This window comes from Molothrus ater, chromosome 6 (genome assembly GCF_012460135.2).
Source record: "Molothrus ater isolate BHLD 08-10-18 breed brown headed cowbird chromosome 6, BPBGC_Mater_1.1, whole genome shotgun sequence".
Lineage (NCBI taxonomy): Eukaryota > Metazoa > Chordata > Aves > Passeriformes > Icteridae > Molothrus > Molothrus ater.
The window spans coordinates 30,003,039-30,019,841 of record NC_050483.2 but is presented as its reverse complement, the minus strand read 5'-3'; the positions used below and the strand labels follow the sequence as shown (position 1 = coordinate 30,019,841).

At 39.3% G+C, this 16,803-nt stretch overlaps 1 protein-coding gene across 2 annotated transcripts in view; it reads left to right on the top strand.

Moving 5' to 3' along the window:
- ZFYVE26 (zinc finger FYVE-type containing 26) overlaps positions 1–16,803 on the top strand; it is a 48,981-nt gene that overhangs the window by 9,397 nt on the left and 22,781 nt on the right. Inside the window, exons 9-23 of one of the 2 annotated variants that reach the window (XM_036383780.2) lie at positions 2,994–3,173; positions 3,776–4,429; positions 5,102–5,191; positions 5,868–5,936; positions 6,570–6,721; positions 8,049–8,247; positions 8,573–8,836; positions 9,019–9,138; positions 9,407–9,571; positions 10,501–10,728; positions 12,518–12,623; positions 13,373–14,109; positions 14,665–14,861; positions 15,721–15,825; positions 16,400–16,522. In XM_036383780.2, the coding sequence (XP_036239673.1) occupies positions 2,994–3,173; positions 3,776–4,429; positions 5,102–5,191; positions 5,868–5,936; positions 6,570–6,721; positions 8,049–8,247; positions 8,573–8,836; positions 9,019–9,138; positions 9,407–9,571; positions 10,501–10,728; positions 12,518–12,623; positions 13,373–14,109; positions 14,665–14,861; positions 15,721–15,825; positions 16,400–16,522 (3,389 nt within the window). Of the gene's footprint in view, positions 1–2,990; positions 3,174–3,775; positions 4,430–5,101; positions 5,192–5,867; positions 5,937–6,569; positions 6,722–8,048; positions 8,248–8,572; positions 8,837–9,018; positions 9,139–9,406; positions 9,572–10,500; positions 10,729–12,517; positions 12,624–13,372; positions 14,110–14,664; positions 14,862–15,720; positions 15,826–16,399; positions 16,523–16,803 lie in introns of both variants that reach the window. The other variant, XM_036383778.2, reaches the window with a different exon arrangement.

The following is a 16,803-nucleotide window of genomic DNA, read 5'->3' as shown; positions in this document are numbered from 1 at the left end:
TTGCACATGCTCGTGATACATGCTGCTCATTGTAACTTCTGTGCTATGTAACACCTTTAGTTTGAAAAAGAGGTGTATAGTTTGTATTTCATTGCTCTTTAATTGAAAATCAAAGAGCAAAACCAGATGAAATTGACAATATCTTGTACTATAACATCTTAATTTTTGAAAGAGATAAAAAGTGGGTTTTTAAATTCTGATATTAACTGTTACCAAATTTAAATTTAGTATTTAAATCAGTGAGACTTAGCTACAGCCTGTGTTTACATTGCTCCTGCCTCGCTTCTCTCATGTTCCAGTTGGGTGCCTAAAATACCTGCAACAGTTAAACACATCAGATCACATACAAGTGACTGTCTTTGGTCACACCTTTGATTGCATCCTGTGTCCAGGTTCAGCTGCTGCAATTTTAAAGCTGTTTTCTGATGGGTCCTCTTAATAATGATTATTAAGCTCCATTTTCCTGCGTGCACTAGAACCTAAGAAGCTGCAGTATTTGTTGCTAATATTTCTTTTATGTTTGTGGATTTGGACATGTGCAATTGCAACCTAAATTGCATGGAGAGCTCTCAGTGATGGATCTTGCACAGATTTTTCCAGATTGCCTAGTGGGAAGCAGGTTTTCCTCTTTCCATATCATGTTGTTGTGATGTTGATTTCTATTCCTACTTCTACAGGTTTTGGTGTTAAAATTATCATGATACTTGTCTTGAATAATCTTAAAAGATGTAGGAATTGAGACTCTGTATAGATCCTTATTTTCAATGTCCTGCTTTCTGAAATTGTTTTGTTGTTGCTGGTACTGTGGGTTTTTTTAAACAGTTCTTACATTTGAATTATTTTCTGCTTAAATTCTGTCAAAGCCTTTCAAAAGCAGGAAGAGGCAGTCCCATCATATCTTCTGGGAGCTGCATGACTGTAGCAAAAGAACTCTAGCTGCAGTTTCTCTTCTTTTTTTCATGTCGCAATAATTTATAGAAATAATTAATGGAAGACAAGTCCTCCTTCTCTTTTCAATCCAGCAATTATTGCAGAATTCAGATCATTCTATAAAAACACAGCTTAATAAAATCTCCTTTAAAATAATCTATTTTGAGCCTTAAAGGGAAGAGAGGAGTCATAAACTTTAGTTTTGTTAGATATAATGATGTTAACAGGCCTTTTCCTCCCATCACCCCACATGCTTCCCCTTCTCCCCCTTCTTTTTAGTACATATCTGTCAGCTGCAGTAGTGAAACCAGGGTAGTGGCAAACAGTTGAGTTCAGGCTGTGCAAAACACTGGTTTTGATCAGTCATGGTGAACAGCAATTTCCTCATGAGTTACAGTATTCAAAAAGAAGGTGTTAGTATTTCTGGCATAGGAAAACCAGTGCTATTAGTTAAAGGATTTTTCTTCAGTATTGGTTTAAGGAAAGTCTAAGTAAAGGAAGGGGATTGATTTAGGTACAAACACTGACACAGACTCAACTCACTGCATCCAAGGTTTTCCACATGTGAGGCAAAAGTGTATTAAACTTACTTTTGATTACCAGTATCTGTTATAGTATCTCCAGCTAACTATTTCTCTTTTCCAGAGTACTGTATTTATCAAATCTCTAGCTTTACCTGCCTGAAGTCCTCTTAACTCAGTGGTATTGAGAGGTATTTGGGTATTTACATATTAGTGTAGAGCTTCTGGGCAACAGTAGAATTTCAATGGCCATGTGGGTTCTTCAGAGGATTCAGATGTGGATGTCTCCTCAGTTCTGCCTGCTCTCTACATTTCATTTTCCATCACTGTTACTGCTTAGAATGGCAGTGATAGGGAATAACTGTTTCCAGCTGTTTGTGCTCTCAGTCCTTTTGCTTTGGCTGTACCGTAGTTCAGAAAAGTTCAGACTAGTGCTTTTCTTTGCAATTGTGCTCAAACTTTGTGGAGGACAGTGCTGAAATAGTTTCTAGGTTAGGTAGTTCTGTTCAGTTACAGAATTTGGATGTGGACATTGTCAGTACATCATGCTTTGTACCTATGCTTTGTTTAAAAAAAGATAACTTGGCAAATGCTTTTCCTGCTTGACAGCAGGTAGAGGGACAATTCATTACTTGTATGAGCATACAGGACAGTGGATTCCAAGCACTAATTTAACACTGTGTGGTTGTCAGGGCTTTCTTTTCTTTCTTTGTTGTGGGGTTCTTTTAACCTTTTTACAGTAGATGAATAATTCATCTAAACTCAGCAAAACAGAATATATGACACTATATTGTGTTCCTGGGTGAAGGGGATGATGATGTGATTTTTACAATTTGGAGCTGTCCTGTTCTCTTGTACTCGGAAGGGATCATGTCTTGGCACATGATACCTTTCCTCAAAAAAACCCAAAGGGGAAGAGAAGTGTGTGCAGTACTGCTCTAGTTTGCATTTATCATAAATGTATGAAGGAAACTGTGGAATTGACTTCTTCTTTAGTCAGTTGCAGATTGTGTTTGATCTATTGTGTCAGCCACTGTGAATCAACCATGATATCTATTTATTAGTACAAACCTGAAGAAGTGGTGGTACTCTATTCTTACTACAGTCATAGACTGTCTACATTGTTTCCCTACTCATCTACTGTGTACTATAACACAGAATTCTATGATGCTGAAATGAAGCAGGATTTGCCCCTCTGTTATAAATGCAGCAGTACAGCTTAACCACACACTGCTAATGAGAGTCATTGTGAGGGATTTTGGTCATTCTATGCTGTAGTCAGGTCCTGCTACACAAGTTCACAGAAAATTTCATTTTTAGAAGGGGATCCAGACCTGACTTTTCTGTGCCCATCTGTTGTGGGTTGTGTTGTTTGGGCTTTTTTTCCAAAAGTAACGGTGAGATAGATCAAAGCTGAGACAAAAACAGCACTGGGGAAGAAAGACTGGATAACTATCACTGTGCAGGAACTGCAGGAGAAAATTAACTTGTTTTCTTGTTTACCTCCTACCCCATCACCACCCTGATTTCGCTCCACAGCAGCCACGCTCCCTAACACCCTGAGTCAGCAGCGTAACCTGGCCCTCTTCAGAGCGTTCTGTGCCATGAAGTATGCAATCTATGCTCTCTGTGTGAATTCACACAGGCATGCCAGGTGCAAGGATTGTGTACACAGCCTTCTTGGTGATGTCCCTGAGGATGCAACTTCTGGAGAACCAGCAGGTGATTGGCCTCCTTTCTCAGGTTCAGTAGTGTGTGTTTCTCCATGCAATTGCTGGGCTCTGAATTATCACTTAGTATGGGGATAATGTTGTACCTTGTGTACATATGGTATTTTATTCAGTGGGCTATGGATGCTTTCCAAGCAAGTATAATGGTATTTCTTTGAGGTGTTGTTATCTTTAGTAATAATAGATATTGATAAGCTACCAGCCTTGTTTTAAAACATTTAAGGCAATTGTACAAAAAATATAGTGCTAAAAGGAAGTGATACTAGATATAGGATCTTAGTGACAGATAATTTTGTAAGAGCTTATGATTTCCCAGAGCTGAAACTGATTTAATGGCTAGAATTGGTGGAATCTGAATTAGCACATCATTGAACAGAGCTGTAATGGACATTGCTCAGAGGGAGGAGGCACACACTACCTTTCTAAATGTAAAATGTTGGACATGTACAAACATTCCTCCAAAAACCAAACTTGGTTTTTGGAGGAATGACTGGGTCTGAGCCACTGGGATTTTCTTAAAAGGCACAAGTTGGAGCAAGGAATCCCTGAAAAATGTAGAATAAATGTTCTTTATTTTTGTTTTTAATTGTACAGATTGCTCTTCAGTATTTCCTCAGCACATTGCAAAGTGTCAGCAGTTCTTAAGGAGTGTTCCCATTCCTCTGCGCCTGGAGGTTTTGGAGAATATTTTCTCCTTGCTTTTCATTTCCTATAATGACCTCTATACTGACACTCCTCTACCTGAGGACTATGCAGAGGATGAAGACCTTGACAAAAAGGGCGCTACTCTGAGTGTAGAAGGCAGTGACAGTCGGCGGTCTTCCACCATGCAAAGTCCAGAACACCTAACAGAGGCTGAAGAAAAATCAGAGAAGTCTCTGCTGGCTGCACAAACACTTCACACAGATACCCGAGATCTTTGTGACTCTGTGTTAGATGGCAAAAGCTGTGAAACCTCTAAGCCAAGCTGCCTGGATCTGAAACACTTCACCAGTGGTGTTACTGGATTTTTAGTGGATGATGTGGCCATGGAGGCCTTCCTCACATTGCTTCTCAACCACTTGGAAGAAATCCAGAGTTCTCTCCCGTGGGACTCCAGTAATGTGCTTCGTGAAGAGCTGGAGCTTGTTGAGTGCTTGAATCTTTCTGCAAGCAGAGATGCCTTTGGAAGTCGCGTGTTACAGTTTTCCAAATACCTTTCTGAAGCTCACTGGCGATACAAGGTGGTGATGAGTAACAGAAATGCAGGTAGGCTTTGTATTTGGCACTTTCTGATATGTTACAGCTGTCCAGACAGTGATCTCAAGGTTAAATTCTGTGAGCATCTCACTGAGGGAGCACATTTTGGCAGATACTGAGAGAGTGACCTACCTGGAGACACCTGGTGCTTGCATCATTTTCCAACAGAAGTGATCTCTATTCTAATCAGAAAGTTTGGGTCATTTTCTCATTTCCCTCCCCTTTGTGATGCACTGCTTCTGTTTGCCTTTGTCCCAGTCCTTTGTCACAAATCACACTGCAATGATATGAAGGGACATGGTGGTGTTGGATCCAGTGCAAGCCAAATAGTCTCAGCTTGTTCATGTGTTGATTTAGCCTAGTCTGGAAACATGTTAGGAAAATGAGTCAGAGGAGGTTGTGTTATTCTGGATGATTGTTGAAGTAGCTTGAACAACACATTCAGGAACCTGTTTCTCACCCTTCTCCATAGCCCATAACTTGCTAGCCTTGCTGCATGAGGTTCTGTCTTGTATCATGTGTAGCTTATTGTGTATCTCAGACTATGTAAGCTCCATGTCCCAAGAAAGACTTTGCAGTTCTGGACCTTAAATATAGCAAGTTTCCAAACTTTGTTCAACTGTTTGTCAAGTCTCCCTCTATAAAGCTACTTGATAATGTTTTTGTTTAAATATTTCGCAGAACATCAGCTTGCAGCCTCCAGGAGATATTGCTCTTTAATCAGGTGCTCCAGCTTGAAGAAACGAAGTAGATATCGGAGGTACAAGACAGGTGGGTTGAAAAAGTGTCTTGGAGAAGGCACTTCTGAAATGTGCATAATTTTCCTGTGCTCATGGCTGAATGCAATTACATTTCATGGTCTAGGAGTAGAGAACTAGATTTATTTCCTTTAGTTTTCTTAGTGGTTTGAAGTGTCAGTCCAGTTCCACTTGGATTGTTTTCTAAAGCTCATCTGCACAAATAACTTCCTTCCAAGAAGAATAAATTCTTTCAATCAAGTCTGATTTGGGGCAGGGGAGAGCTTCAACTACAGTACTGATTTTTCCCTTTCTCCCCTATTTCCAATGACTGTTCAGTATATTTTCATTCCTGTCGTGGTATTATCTAGGATGTGAATTAACAGGAGTCTGTGGCATACATTGGCAGCTTTAGGAGAAAGCTGTGTTCCTCACCTTTTTTCTACTGAGCCTTTGAAAGGCATGTCTGGTTTTGGAGTGGCATGTTCCAAAATAACAAGCTTTGAAGTATCTGACATGAGGCCACCCAGCATAGTCTCTAAGCCTAGCATTTTCTTCAAATCAGCAGTTTTTGCCTTTATCATAGATGTCAGTGGTGGCTCATTTACTAGATACTCTTGAAGATCTCTTGAGGTTGCTTAATCTGTTATTTGCAGTAAGTTTTAATAAAAGTGCATTTAATGTGCTGATTTTGATTTTTTCCATTTTAGATGGGAAAGAGGGAGCATCCAGTCCATCATTAGAAAGCACAAGTAGCGAGCTAAGCACCAGTACCTCAGGTAATAAGCCACAAAAGTAGTATTTCTTTGTCTTTTCAATGTGCATGATGAAGAATTTGCTTGAGTTGTTAATGTGAATTACTGCTGTGTGCAGGACAGAATTATATCTTTTCACTTCTCAGAGCTCCCGTTTTTGGATCACTCTTTTGTAGTCAAAATAACATGTATCTTCTTATGGAATAAGAGAATTAGATTTTTCTTCGTATCTTTGGCTTGCAGGAAACAGTATGCAAGCAATGTAGTGGTCTGCAAACCATCAAAAAAGCTAATGAACTGATAGTCGTGTAAGCTAAGACATGCTTAGGCATGCTGGAATGATCTAATAGGTCAGATGCTTTAGACTTCTCCCTTTGTCCATACTGAACCAGTGCCTAGCACTGTGTGCACATTATGTAGCTCCTGAAAAGTGTTACACAGGGATGAGATCCAAACTGCAAATTCTGACCAAATAGTGAAATATTATGAGAATTTCTAACAGGATGTTTATGTTGACTTCTTTACCCTAAAACTTGCTTGCAACTCTGCTCCTATATTTTTTGTGTTAAATATGTGAAATGCTGTTATCTGCTAGGTGGCTGTTACTTGGTGAAATGTGTTTTCCCTAATAGTATACTGAGGAATTCTGTCTTGCAGAGGGAAGTACCAGTAGTGTCTCTGGCTTGAGTGATTTGGAAAGCAGAGCAAGACCACGTCAGCAGAATTCCCTCATTCCTATGATGCTTTCCCCACCAGAATCACTGTTAGTTTCTTGTGTTTTGAGAGGGAACTTTGTGGAAGCCCACCAGGTAAATAAGATGCATGTATTTCAATTTTTGAATGAAATTCCCACTTCTTCTGCATTTAGCAAACATAGGGCTTCCAAGTGAAAGAATCACTTCAGAAGTAGAAGCAAGTAGAAGGAACAAAGATATTCCAAACCAACATCCCATAGATGCAGGGTTTTTTCTGCCTTGTTATGTGAAAATGTTTTCTCTACACCTGGGTTCTCAAAGCATGCAAATGTTTGATAAGAGCTAGTCAAGCATAGTGTTTCAACTGACTGAAGAATAGAGAGATCATGTAAAGCCTCATGAGGAAGCAGCTTTATTTGAACTGCTTTATTTAATCCGTTTTTCAAAACCATGGCACTCTTCCACTTGTAACCCTGGTAGAAACATGCAAAGGTGTTCCTTACCGAGAGTAGTGATTATTTTCATTTGAAGGAGGTATGTTTTGAGACTAAATTAGTATTGAGAACAGGCAGAAAGACTTGCAAATTGACAGTCCGCATATTTGTGATTCTTTGCTCCCTCACAGCTGTGCATACCTTTCTCTGTGTGGCTTTTGAGCTGATGCTCTGAAAAAATATCTTGAGGTGCATCAATGAGTGGATCTTCTGTCAAAATTGTGACCTGGCTGGGTTTTGAATAGCCACACTGGAGCAGTTCATGTCACTTAAACATTGCATTAACATCAGGTTACTACTCAGCCAATTAGTTCTGTTTGACTCCAGGCATGCCACTTCATCTTCTCCCTACTTACAGGGCCAAAGGAGCATTTTGTTTTGCTTTGTTGCCTTGATTTTCAGTATCACCAGTGATAAAGCATTCAAGTTTGGTTTGTATTCTGTTGTTGGTTTCTTAGTAGGTTGGTTGATTTTTGGTTGTTGGTTTCATGCACAGCTCTGCTTAGCTACTTTGTGTTTAAATTTTGAGCAGGTATTCCTTGCTGAATAAGAATTTATTTGAAATGGTCTGCTTTGGAGGCAAACTTGATAGATATCTCTCATTACATAGTGTACTGAAATTGTCGAGAGTCGTTCTGAAAGGTGCAGGTTATGAAAATTAATTCAGCTCTAATCCTGCAACAAATAATAGGTAAGCTTTATAATAATAATTGAAAAACATCTCTGAGGGTCTTTTTTTTCAGGCACTTAAAACTCTTTAGGAGAAAACCACACCATTTCAGCCTGTTGTGTCTGTGGAGATGTTTTTCAGTTAAAGTATTTGTTTTATTCCTTTGAATCCTCTAAAGCTCCCCCCCCCACCCAAGCTCCTTGACCTTTGAAAACTTCATTTGATTACATCTATTGTTGTACATCTATTTAATTACATCTATTGTTACTTTTGAAAGGTGGCTTTAATGTTTAATCTGGAGACTTCCCCTTGCTATGGTGAGTTGGTTTTCATGGAGCGTTACCAAGAGGCAGTACGAGAAATGGCGAGAGTGGAGCACAATATTGAGAATCAAGCATCAGATGGCACTGGAGGCATCAGGAAATCTGGCAGTGGCCGTTCAACACTGCAAGCTATTGGGAATGCAGCAGCAGCTGGTAAGGACTGGGCTTTTTGAGTTCTCACAAAGGTTTGGGGAGAAGTAAAAAGTCCGAGAAAGCAATTCGAATAATATCAAAATGAGTGTAGTGTTTGTTCAGAAGTGTAAGTGGTGGTTCTTTGAGTTAGAAAGAGACTATAAATGTTGAAAATTTGCTGTTGATGCCCAATTAGCTGCATCCATTCTACAGTAATTAATTGGTCCATGAAGCAGGCCACATATGGAATTATTTTCTATAAGGATTAAAAAATAGTTACCCATTACAGGATCTGATCTAGTTATGCTGTTAACCAGTGTTTGTGTGTTTTTGATGACACCTGTAGGTATGGTATTTTATTCCATCTCGGATGTTACTGATAAATTGCTTGCAACCTCTGGAAGTCTTGCTCCTACTCTTCAAGAAAATTTCTGGATCAGAAACATCCAGCTGGAGCATACTGATCCTCTGCGAGAAGTCCTTGAGGACCTCAGTCCTTCAGCAATGGCAGCATTTGACCTAGCTTGTACTCAGTGCCATCTCTGGAAGACATGCAAACAGCTTCTGGAGACAGCAGAAAGGAGACTCTACAACAGCCTTGAAACTCGGGGTAGGCTTTTGATTTTTATGTTTATCAGCATGGGCCTGGGAACAGAAAATGCCTCTCTGTGCTGTGTTGTTTGTGCTAACACCCAAGCCTTCATTAAATCTCATTTTGTACTTTCATGTTAGTGTCTCTTTTTTCCACTCCTAACTTTGATTTTGTCTCCCTTTGCACAATGACTGTTCCAGGCCACCGACCTGACTTTGTTCTACTGCACTCTGAAGGTGTCAAGGGTTTTCCAGCAGTTCTCCAGCAAATAAGTAAAATTCTCAACTCTTCCTGCACATCACAAGGTCAATCCAGACCAGGTAGTGTGCTTTGCTGATAAGGCTTTCTGTTGAAATGTGCTTAAATCAAATTCTTGTCTTCTGTTGCAGTGTAAATTTGAACTTTCCATGTTTTAGTTTAGTATTTATAACAGAAAAGGCAAGGGGGATGTGACCTGAGCTCGATTCTGAATAATCTGAAATGGTCTGGTTTTTTGTATTATCATACACTTCTGGTTTTGTGGGCCTTCTGTGCAAAAAAATACTTGTGTCTTTGTTACAGTTGTTGTTTTTTTCTCCCTCTTTGTAGAGGTGTCCGATGAGAAAATAGGGAGTCATTTTCGATGCAGTATTGTAGACCTTCTGCAAGCTTGCTACCCGGCCTTGACTGAAGAAAGTATTACTAATGAAATTGTTCTATCACAAAACCTGGATCATATCCTAAAAGCACTGACATGTGTTGAACGTTCTGTGGGTGAGTTATTTTTGTGAACATAAAGACTGATTGATGTATGGATGTAAATTTTTGCTTTGGCCTTTCCAGGCAGCTATAAATCCAGTAGTAATGCTCTTTGACATATGCACAAATATATATTTTAAAAATCATAAATGCAAAGGGTAAAATTTAGCTGTAATTCTTATATTTGTTTTCACAGCTAAAATTCTGAATTTGTCAGAGTCATTATTTGTTCTATTTCTATGCAGTCCTAGCAAGGAATTCTTTAAGTATATTTTAAAGTGGCACTTTATAGATAATTTGGTGTATTCTTATTCTTGCTTTTTTATCCTTTTTTTTTAAGTAACAAAATGGAGATAAACCTTCAAAACCTTTGTAATATCATAATACCTTCCAATTTTCATAGGACTGTCATAAAACATCTCATCTTTTCCACAGCTGCTTTTTCTTACAGCTCTCTTCATTATATAGTACTGGTGTTTCTCTTCTAGTCACCAAATTTATAAATGGCTTTTTGGTGTTCTTAAAATATTTAATGAGCAAAAATTTAGGAGAGCTCTAAGAGCTAAATGTTATGGATGGAGCTCAAGGATTGGTCAGCACCTGTGTTTTAGAATTAATGTTAATGACACAGAACTAGAAATATTTTAGGTCTGCCTTAATATAGTTCTAACTTCTCAGAGCCGTGGTTATCAATTTAGATGTACTATAGTTTTATTCTGCTGTGAAAATTTCTCTTGGTTTCAATTGAATTATAATGCTCACAGTAAAAATGTCCCTTGCCTTCAGGGAGCAAGGGAATTTATTAAATTATAATGCTTATACTGAGATCAATAATTGTGGAGAGGAAATAAAGCTAAAGCATTTCTCTCTCTTTCTCCCCCACCCCCCTGCCTCCTTTCTTCTTGACATTTCATCCTTGAATCTTGTCTGTTCTCTTAAACCAGACTCTAAAGGGAGCCTGCTTGGCACCTTGGTGGAGCAGGGCTCTCTCAAACCCATGGAGCTGGAGAAGCACCTGGTTTGGAACCAAACACAGCTCCTGCTGAGAACTCTTGACCAGCATAGCCAAAGCATGCAAGAGAGCAACACGCAGACAAACTTTGTGAAGGCCTTCCTTGACTACATCACTACTCTGGCTGCTGTGGTGTTACGGAGCTTGAATGCAGAGCTAGGTAAGGGCTTTCTGCTGGAAAGTCTGAGCCTAGGTGGAGATACTCACACTGTGTAGTCTGGCCAAATTCTGGAAAGTAATTGTGCAAAAATGGTTCCTTGCCAAATGTACCTACTACCTGTGCTTTTGATTTCAACTGATTATTACTTTTTTTTTCCTTTTATTTCATAACACCTATGCCACACACAGCTCACATGGAAATAGTTGATGTCAGTGGGAAAATGAGAACAGAAATGCTAACTACTGACCCAGACTCTGCACTCCACGTAGAGACAAAACTTTGGAGACAAAACAAACAGCCCTTGAAATCCAAAAATTCTTAGCACTGCCCCTGTAAGGCGAGATTGATTTTTGCATCCAGTAGATCAGCATGCTGTATAACTTACAGCTCCCTTAGAGGCAGCAGGCACTGCTGCTCCACAAGGGTAAGAAAAGAGTGTGTAGAAGGCCATGCAGAGGTAACCAGGCAGAATTTTTTTATAGAATCAGCAGATGGCCCATGGAAAGGAATGTACCATCAGCACATAAAGCTGTCAGAAGAGCAGAACAATTCACTGTGCTCAGAGTAAAACTGCTTATCTGTGACAGTGTTCACAGGGGTCTTATGTTGAGGGAAGAGACGGAGAAATGACTCTATGTTCAGAAGGCTTGATTTATTATTTTATGATATATATTACATTAAAACTTTACTAAAAGAATAGAAGAAAGTTTCATCAGAAGGCTAGGCTAAGAATAGAAATAAAAGAATGATAACAAAGGCAGCTGTCTCGGACTCTCTCTCTGAGCTAGCTGGGCTGTGATTGGCCATTAATTATAAATATCCAAGATGGGCCAATCAAAGATCTACCTGTTGCATTCCACAGCAGCAGATAACCATTGTTTACATTTTGTTCCTGAGGCCTCTCAGCTTCTCAGGAGGAAAAATCCTAAAGAAAGGATTTTTCATGAAAAGATGTCTGCGACACTTATCCATGTTTTCAAGTTGACACTAATTGAGCTGCAGTAATGTAAAATACCAGAGTACTGATTTCAGAGAGTACCTTCCCAAGAGGATAAGAAAAAAGAGCAGAAGTCTATTTGCAGACATGCTGGTTCAGCTCAGGTCACTGTCATGCCAGCTGTAGCTTCTGTATGGACATGATTGGATAACTGCCAAAGCCAAAAATTGCACAAAAATATTCAAGGGCTGGGTGAGTTTGGGGGAAATGTTGTTGTGTTGGAAGATGAAAGGAAGAGGTGAACTTAGGAGAATGTGTCCAAAGTTACTTGACGTAACTCAGTAGTGGATACAAATGCTTTCCAGCCGTAGTGGCCAGGGTTTCACTCCTTTGTAAAAGTACCTATACGCCTGTGAGTTCCCTCTGCCCTTGCTAACTGACTTGAATAGAGCATGGACTCACCAGTCTACATCCAGAGACTCATCAGGAAATAATTCTGCATGTTTTCTACTTCTCACTACAAGTACATATTTTGTTGAAAGTTTATGAAGTAGAGTTGCTAAACTGTTTGAATGTAGATCTTGCATAAAGGATGAAGAATCTGTACTCTGCCTGTTTTGGTAATACGTCCGACATAATATTGCCAAAACTGAGAGGCTTATCATAATCACAAATGCTTTGCAATTTACTCTGGATTTTACCATTCTATTGTGAATTTAGAACTCTGTGAATTTAGTCAAAGGGGTTTAGACTCAGGGCCATAAAATTTATATTCCTAAAATAAAAGTTGGTTAGTGTATTCAGCTAATGTGTTTGTATTATAATAAATATTCTGCTGTTTTTTTCCCTAAGATGTATCTGCAGAAGTGAAAGTGGGAAACCCATTTATACTGTTACAGCAGAGTCCAACTCAGCTGCTTTCCCAGCTTGTTTTTGAGAGACAAGTTCATCCTGACAGGTCAGTGCTTTTTCAGATTATGTACTCCAGTAGGTTATTTTGGTATTGGTGACTTTTACCTCAGCCATTATTAGGTTCTGTGGCTACTTATCACAGGTGGTACAGCTGTGTCCCACCAGCTGATCACTTGATGCTGCAAGGATTGGTGTGTAGGGAGGAGCTTAGTCAGTGCCTTATCCAGCCTGAAGATTTTTGATTGGGAGAATAGTGGCTCCATATTTTTAACAATTACTATCTGTTATGAAGTGAGAGTGGAATTATGTGGATTTTTTTAACTGTGTGACAGTTCAGAGGAGCGCACTTGTAGCTTGTCAATGTAATACAATAAAGTAGGGTAGTAGGTTTCAGTAAGAATACTGGGCATGGTCTTGCCCTTGCAGGTAAACTGGATAATCTAGCTCCTTCCATTGCAACTACTAAATTAGGTTGGCATGGAAACTGTCTGATTTGATGAGGTAGCTTTTTTAAAAGATGAGGTAGCTTTTAAAAAGATGAGTGCTAATGGTGAACTATTTTAGTAGCTTGCAGTTAGGTAAAAGTCAATGTTTGAGGAGTAAGTTCTTTTTCTATAAAGGAATGACAGCCTAAGTTCAGAGTTAAAATAGTATATGTAATCTTCTTGTGTATGTACCTGTGAAGAATATTAGGGGGCTTGTGTTCTTAAAGCATTTAGAAGATTAATGAAAATATCTAATTATAAAGTACCTTTATATGTGCTGGGTAATCTGGTTCTGTTTTCAATCCTACAGACTTTCTTCTCTCTTGGCTAAAGAAGGGTTGAACCTGAATGTGCAGCAAGTCATTGTTAACTCTTGTTGTGAACCACTGTCCTTGTGCAGTGCAAGGCAAAACAGCCAGGCAAAGTCTCTTCTGACCAACATCAGCAACTTGACACAGCAGTGTGCCTGCCACTGCCTGCCAGATGTTGAAATACCTATTCACAATTCTGCAGTGACCTCTGAGGATATCTCCACTCAGGCCTCATCCTCTCTGAATGAGTTGAGCCAGCACACACTGACTGCCTCCTCCCTGGACTTCCTGAAGTCTCAGTCGAAGCTGATGGCTACAGTGGCATGTCTAAGTGCATCTAATATACAGAAAATACACAAATCAAGTTTGTCTTGGATGGAATTTCGGGGCAAACGGGAAGTGCCCTTAGGCTTGGAGCAGATTTCCAGGGAGTGTGAGGCACTGTTGAAGGAGTTCCCAATATTGGAACGATTTCTTCTTGCTATGTTTGAGCCACTTCGGAATCAAGAGGAAGGTAGCAGTTTGGCTGCTGTCTTCTCTGGCAAGGCATACATGTCTCTGGTGCTCCTAGGGTTACATTCCACCACAGCTGTTAAAGTATTAACTGGAGTCTTTGAACAAGCTCTTGGGGCAAAGGATTGGGACAGAGCTCTGAAGGTCTTGGATCTGTACTGTCAGGATGTGGAGGAAGTGGTGAATGTGAAGGATGCTGTGCTGAGTTGTGCAGCTGCTGAAGGTAAGAAGGATTAAGTCAGGCTTTTTTCCTCAATTCTTTTTTTTTTAATAAAGAATGCAGCCTGGATCAAAACGCAGAAACTAAAGTAGTGGTCCTCGGGCAAATCCAGAGATGGAAATAGATAATTTTCCTTTTTTCATCCTGAATTTGCTTTCTCTGATGGTGTTGTTTCTGTTTCACAAATGTGCAAATCATGACCAATTTAGTACAAGAGAACTGGAATGCGTCTGTTTTGTTATTTTTATGTGAAGAGCTGAATGCATCAGGACACAGTAATCATTGTATTGTTAATGGAACATCTCTTACAGCAGTGTCATTGTTATGCATGGATGATGTGATCTGTGAAAGGTGCCTTTTGGAGTCTGAATAGTAAGTACCTCGTGCTAACTTTGGATATTTCCCAAAACTGTAATGCTTGGGATAACTCTTGCAATGATTTTTCAGCCCTGTCAGTGTTTCTTTTGTTGATGTGATCCAGCAAGGATAAGGATTTTTTTTTTTATTTTCTGAATTATAGAAACTGAATTTCAAATTAGTGTTTTGTTTCCTCCACAGATAAGGATGGTTGGCAATACTTGTTCCTTGTAAAAAATGCAGTGTTGAGAAGTAGACTGGCCCTGCGCTGTCTGGACAAGTGGCCCCTTGATGCCTGTTTGGAAATTCTAGCTTACTGCATTTCTGACCTGGGCATGCCTCATGAGCTAAAAGCCAATCTGCAGAGCAGGAAGAAAGAGCTTCAGGTTTATCAAAAGGTACAAGGTCATTCTTCAAGTAACCAGTGAAATGAAATAGGCAGCAGGAAGCAAATATTGGTTGCCCACTGAGAAGCTTTCACCCTTGGTTCTTTTTTGGTCGTGAGAGCTTTTCAAGTCTTTTATCCAAAACAGTTCATGTGAAGTACTATAGTATCCAGTTAACACTCAGCTTTCATCCTTCACAACTCTCCCACTCGCCTGTTAGCATTCTGGTCTGCAAACATTTTTAGATACAAACATTTTTGTGAATCTGATTGTTTTGCAAAGTATTTTCCATTCTATGCAAATTCTAGAGCCTCTGGAAGCTTTCCATGGCAGTTAATCATTTTACAAGTTTGAGAAATGCAGATGGTGTACAAGACTAGTGGTCCAAGGGCCAAGTTAGTGTTGCAGTCAGTTCTTCTAACTGCAGTGTAGTGCAGAAACCCTGAAGTCAGAAAGGCTGGCCTGGAGTTCAGCACAGACTGAAAAGCCAAACAGCAAAATAAGGAGCCATCCCTGCTGAGTTCTGTCTGGTGGGAGTTCTGCTAACTGACAGCTCAGTTGTCTCTCTGTTAGTGCCAGCAATGTCTGCAGTAAATGTGTACTTTTACATCCATAATTATTGCCAGAAACCTTATCTTTCAGAAACCTTCCCTTATAAATGTGCCTTGTAGACTCATATCTGTGAAAACTGTAGAGATCTTGTTTTTGAGTGCAAGGGCGTTACATCATCCCTGAAAAGGTCTAAATGTGGTCTCCTTTTTGACTTTTTTGTCAAAGCTCTTGATGTGATGAGCTCAGCTGTTTTCTTAGGCTATTGATTGAGATAAATTGAGATTCTATAATTTATGCTACTCAATATTAACTTTTACAGATTTTGAATGTGCAAAATGAACCATTGTGGAATGACTGGCAGGATCTGAAAAAAGCCTGCGCTGATGATCCTCAGGCTGTCATGAATATCATTCTGAAAGTAAAGGTTAGACATCGTCATGTGAATTTCGTTGAATTAGAATGCATTAAACTTCAAGTAAATAAATTCATCGAAATGGCATCTTAAAACAATGATCAGTGGAGATTACGTTGGGAGGAAGGATTTCTTTACTCAGCTCTGTGCTACAGAAACATATAGAGATCTGTATTTAATATCAAGATTTACATGTAATTAATAATTCTTAAGTTTTAGTTTAAACTCTTACTCTGAGATATAACCTGTACTTTTCTTTTACAATTTTGAAGATTTTAAAGTAGCATAACTTTGGTCATAATACAGATGTGATTATTAGAGAAATGCTAATATTGTAAATCTGGCTGGCTTTAAGTGTCTTTCTGAAAACTAGCTTGTTTACTGTAAGGTAAACAAGGTATTTTAAATTCAGGCTGTGACTGATTAAATTGGCTATCATCTTCCTTTGTCAGTGTAATTATTATTATTTTTATCTGGGAGAGGAGTCTAAGCTACAGAATCTCTTAATCAGAACTTTGGGAGAAGAAACTGTATCAGGGAGGGTAGAGTTTGTCCTTTTGTGTTTACTTCTTTTTCAATTCTTTAGGATTATGAATTGTGTGAGGAATGGGAACACTTGTATCCTGTCCCAAGAGAAGACTTGATCAACCTTCACCGTGAGCACCTTCTGCACTTACTGGAGATGGGAGACATGGAAAAGGCATTGCAGGTAATAGCAAGATGTTCTCAGTCTCATATCCATAGATCAAATAAGTTGACAGCTGTTTTGCCTGCCTTCACTGTGTGTGTTTTCATGGTCTTTTTGGTTCCACCCTCAAGAGATGTTATTTGCTTAGATAAGCTTTTAGGATCCCAGCTCTCCCCTGTTATGCTTAAGTAAAAATCCAGCTTGGCAATTTAGTTCTTGGACCTAATAGCATAAATGTCACTTTCATGGAAATACAAGGCTCCTTTCATTTGAAATATCATAATGAAGCATGTCAGTGCTGC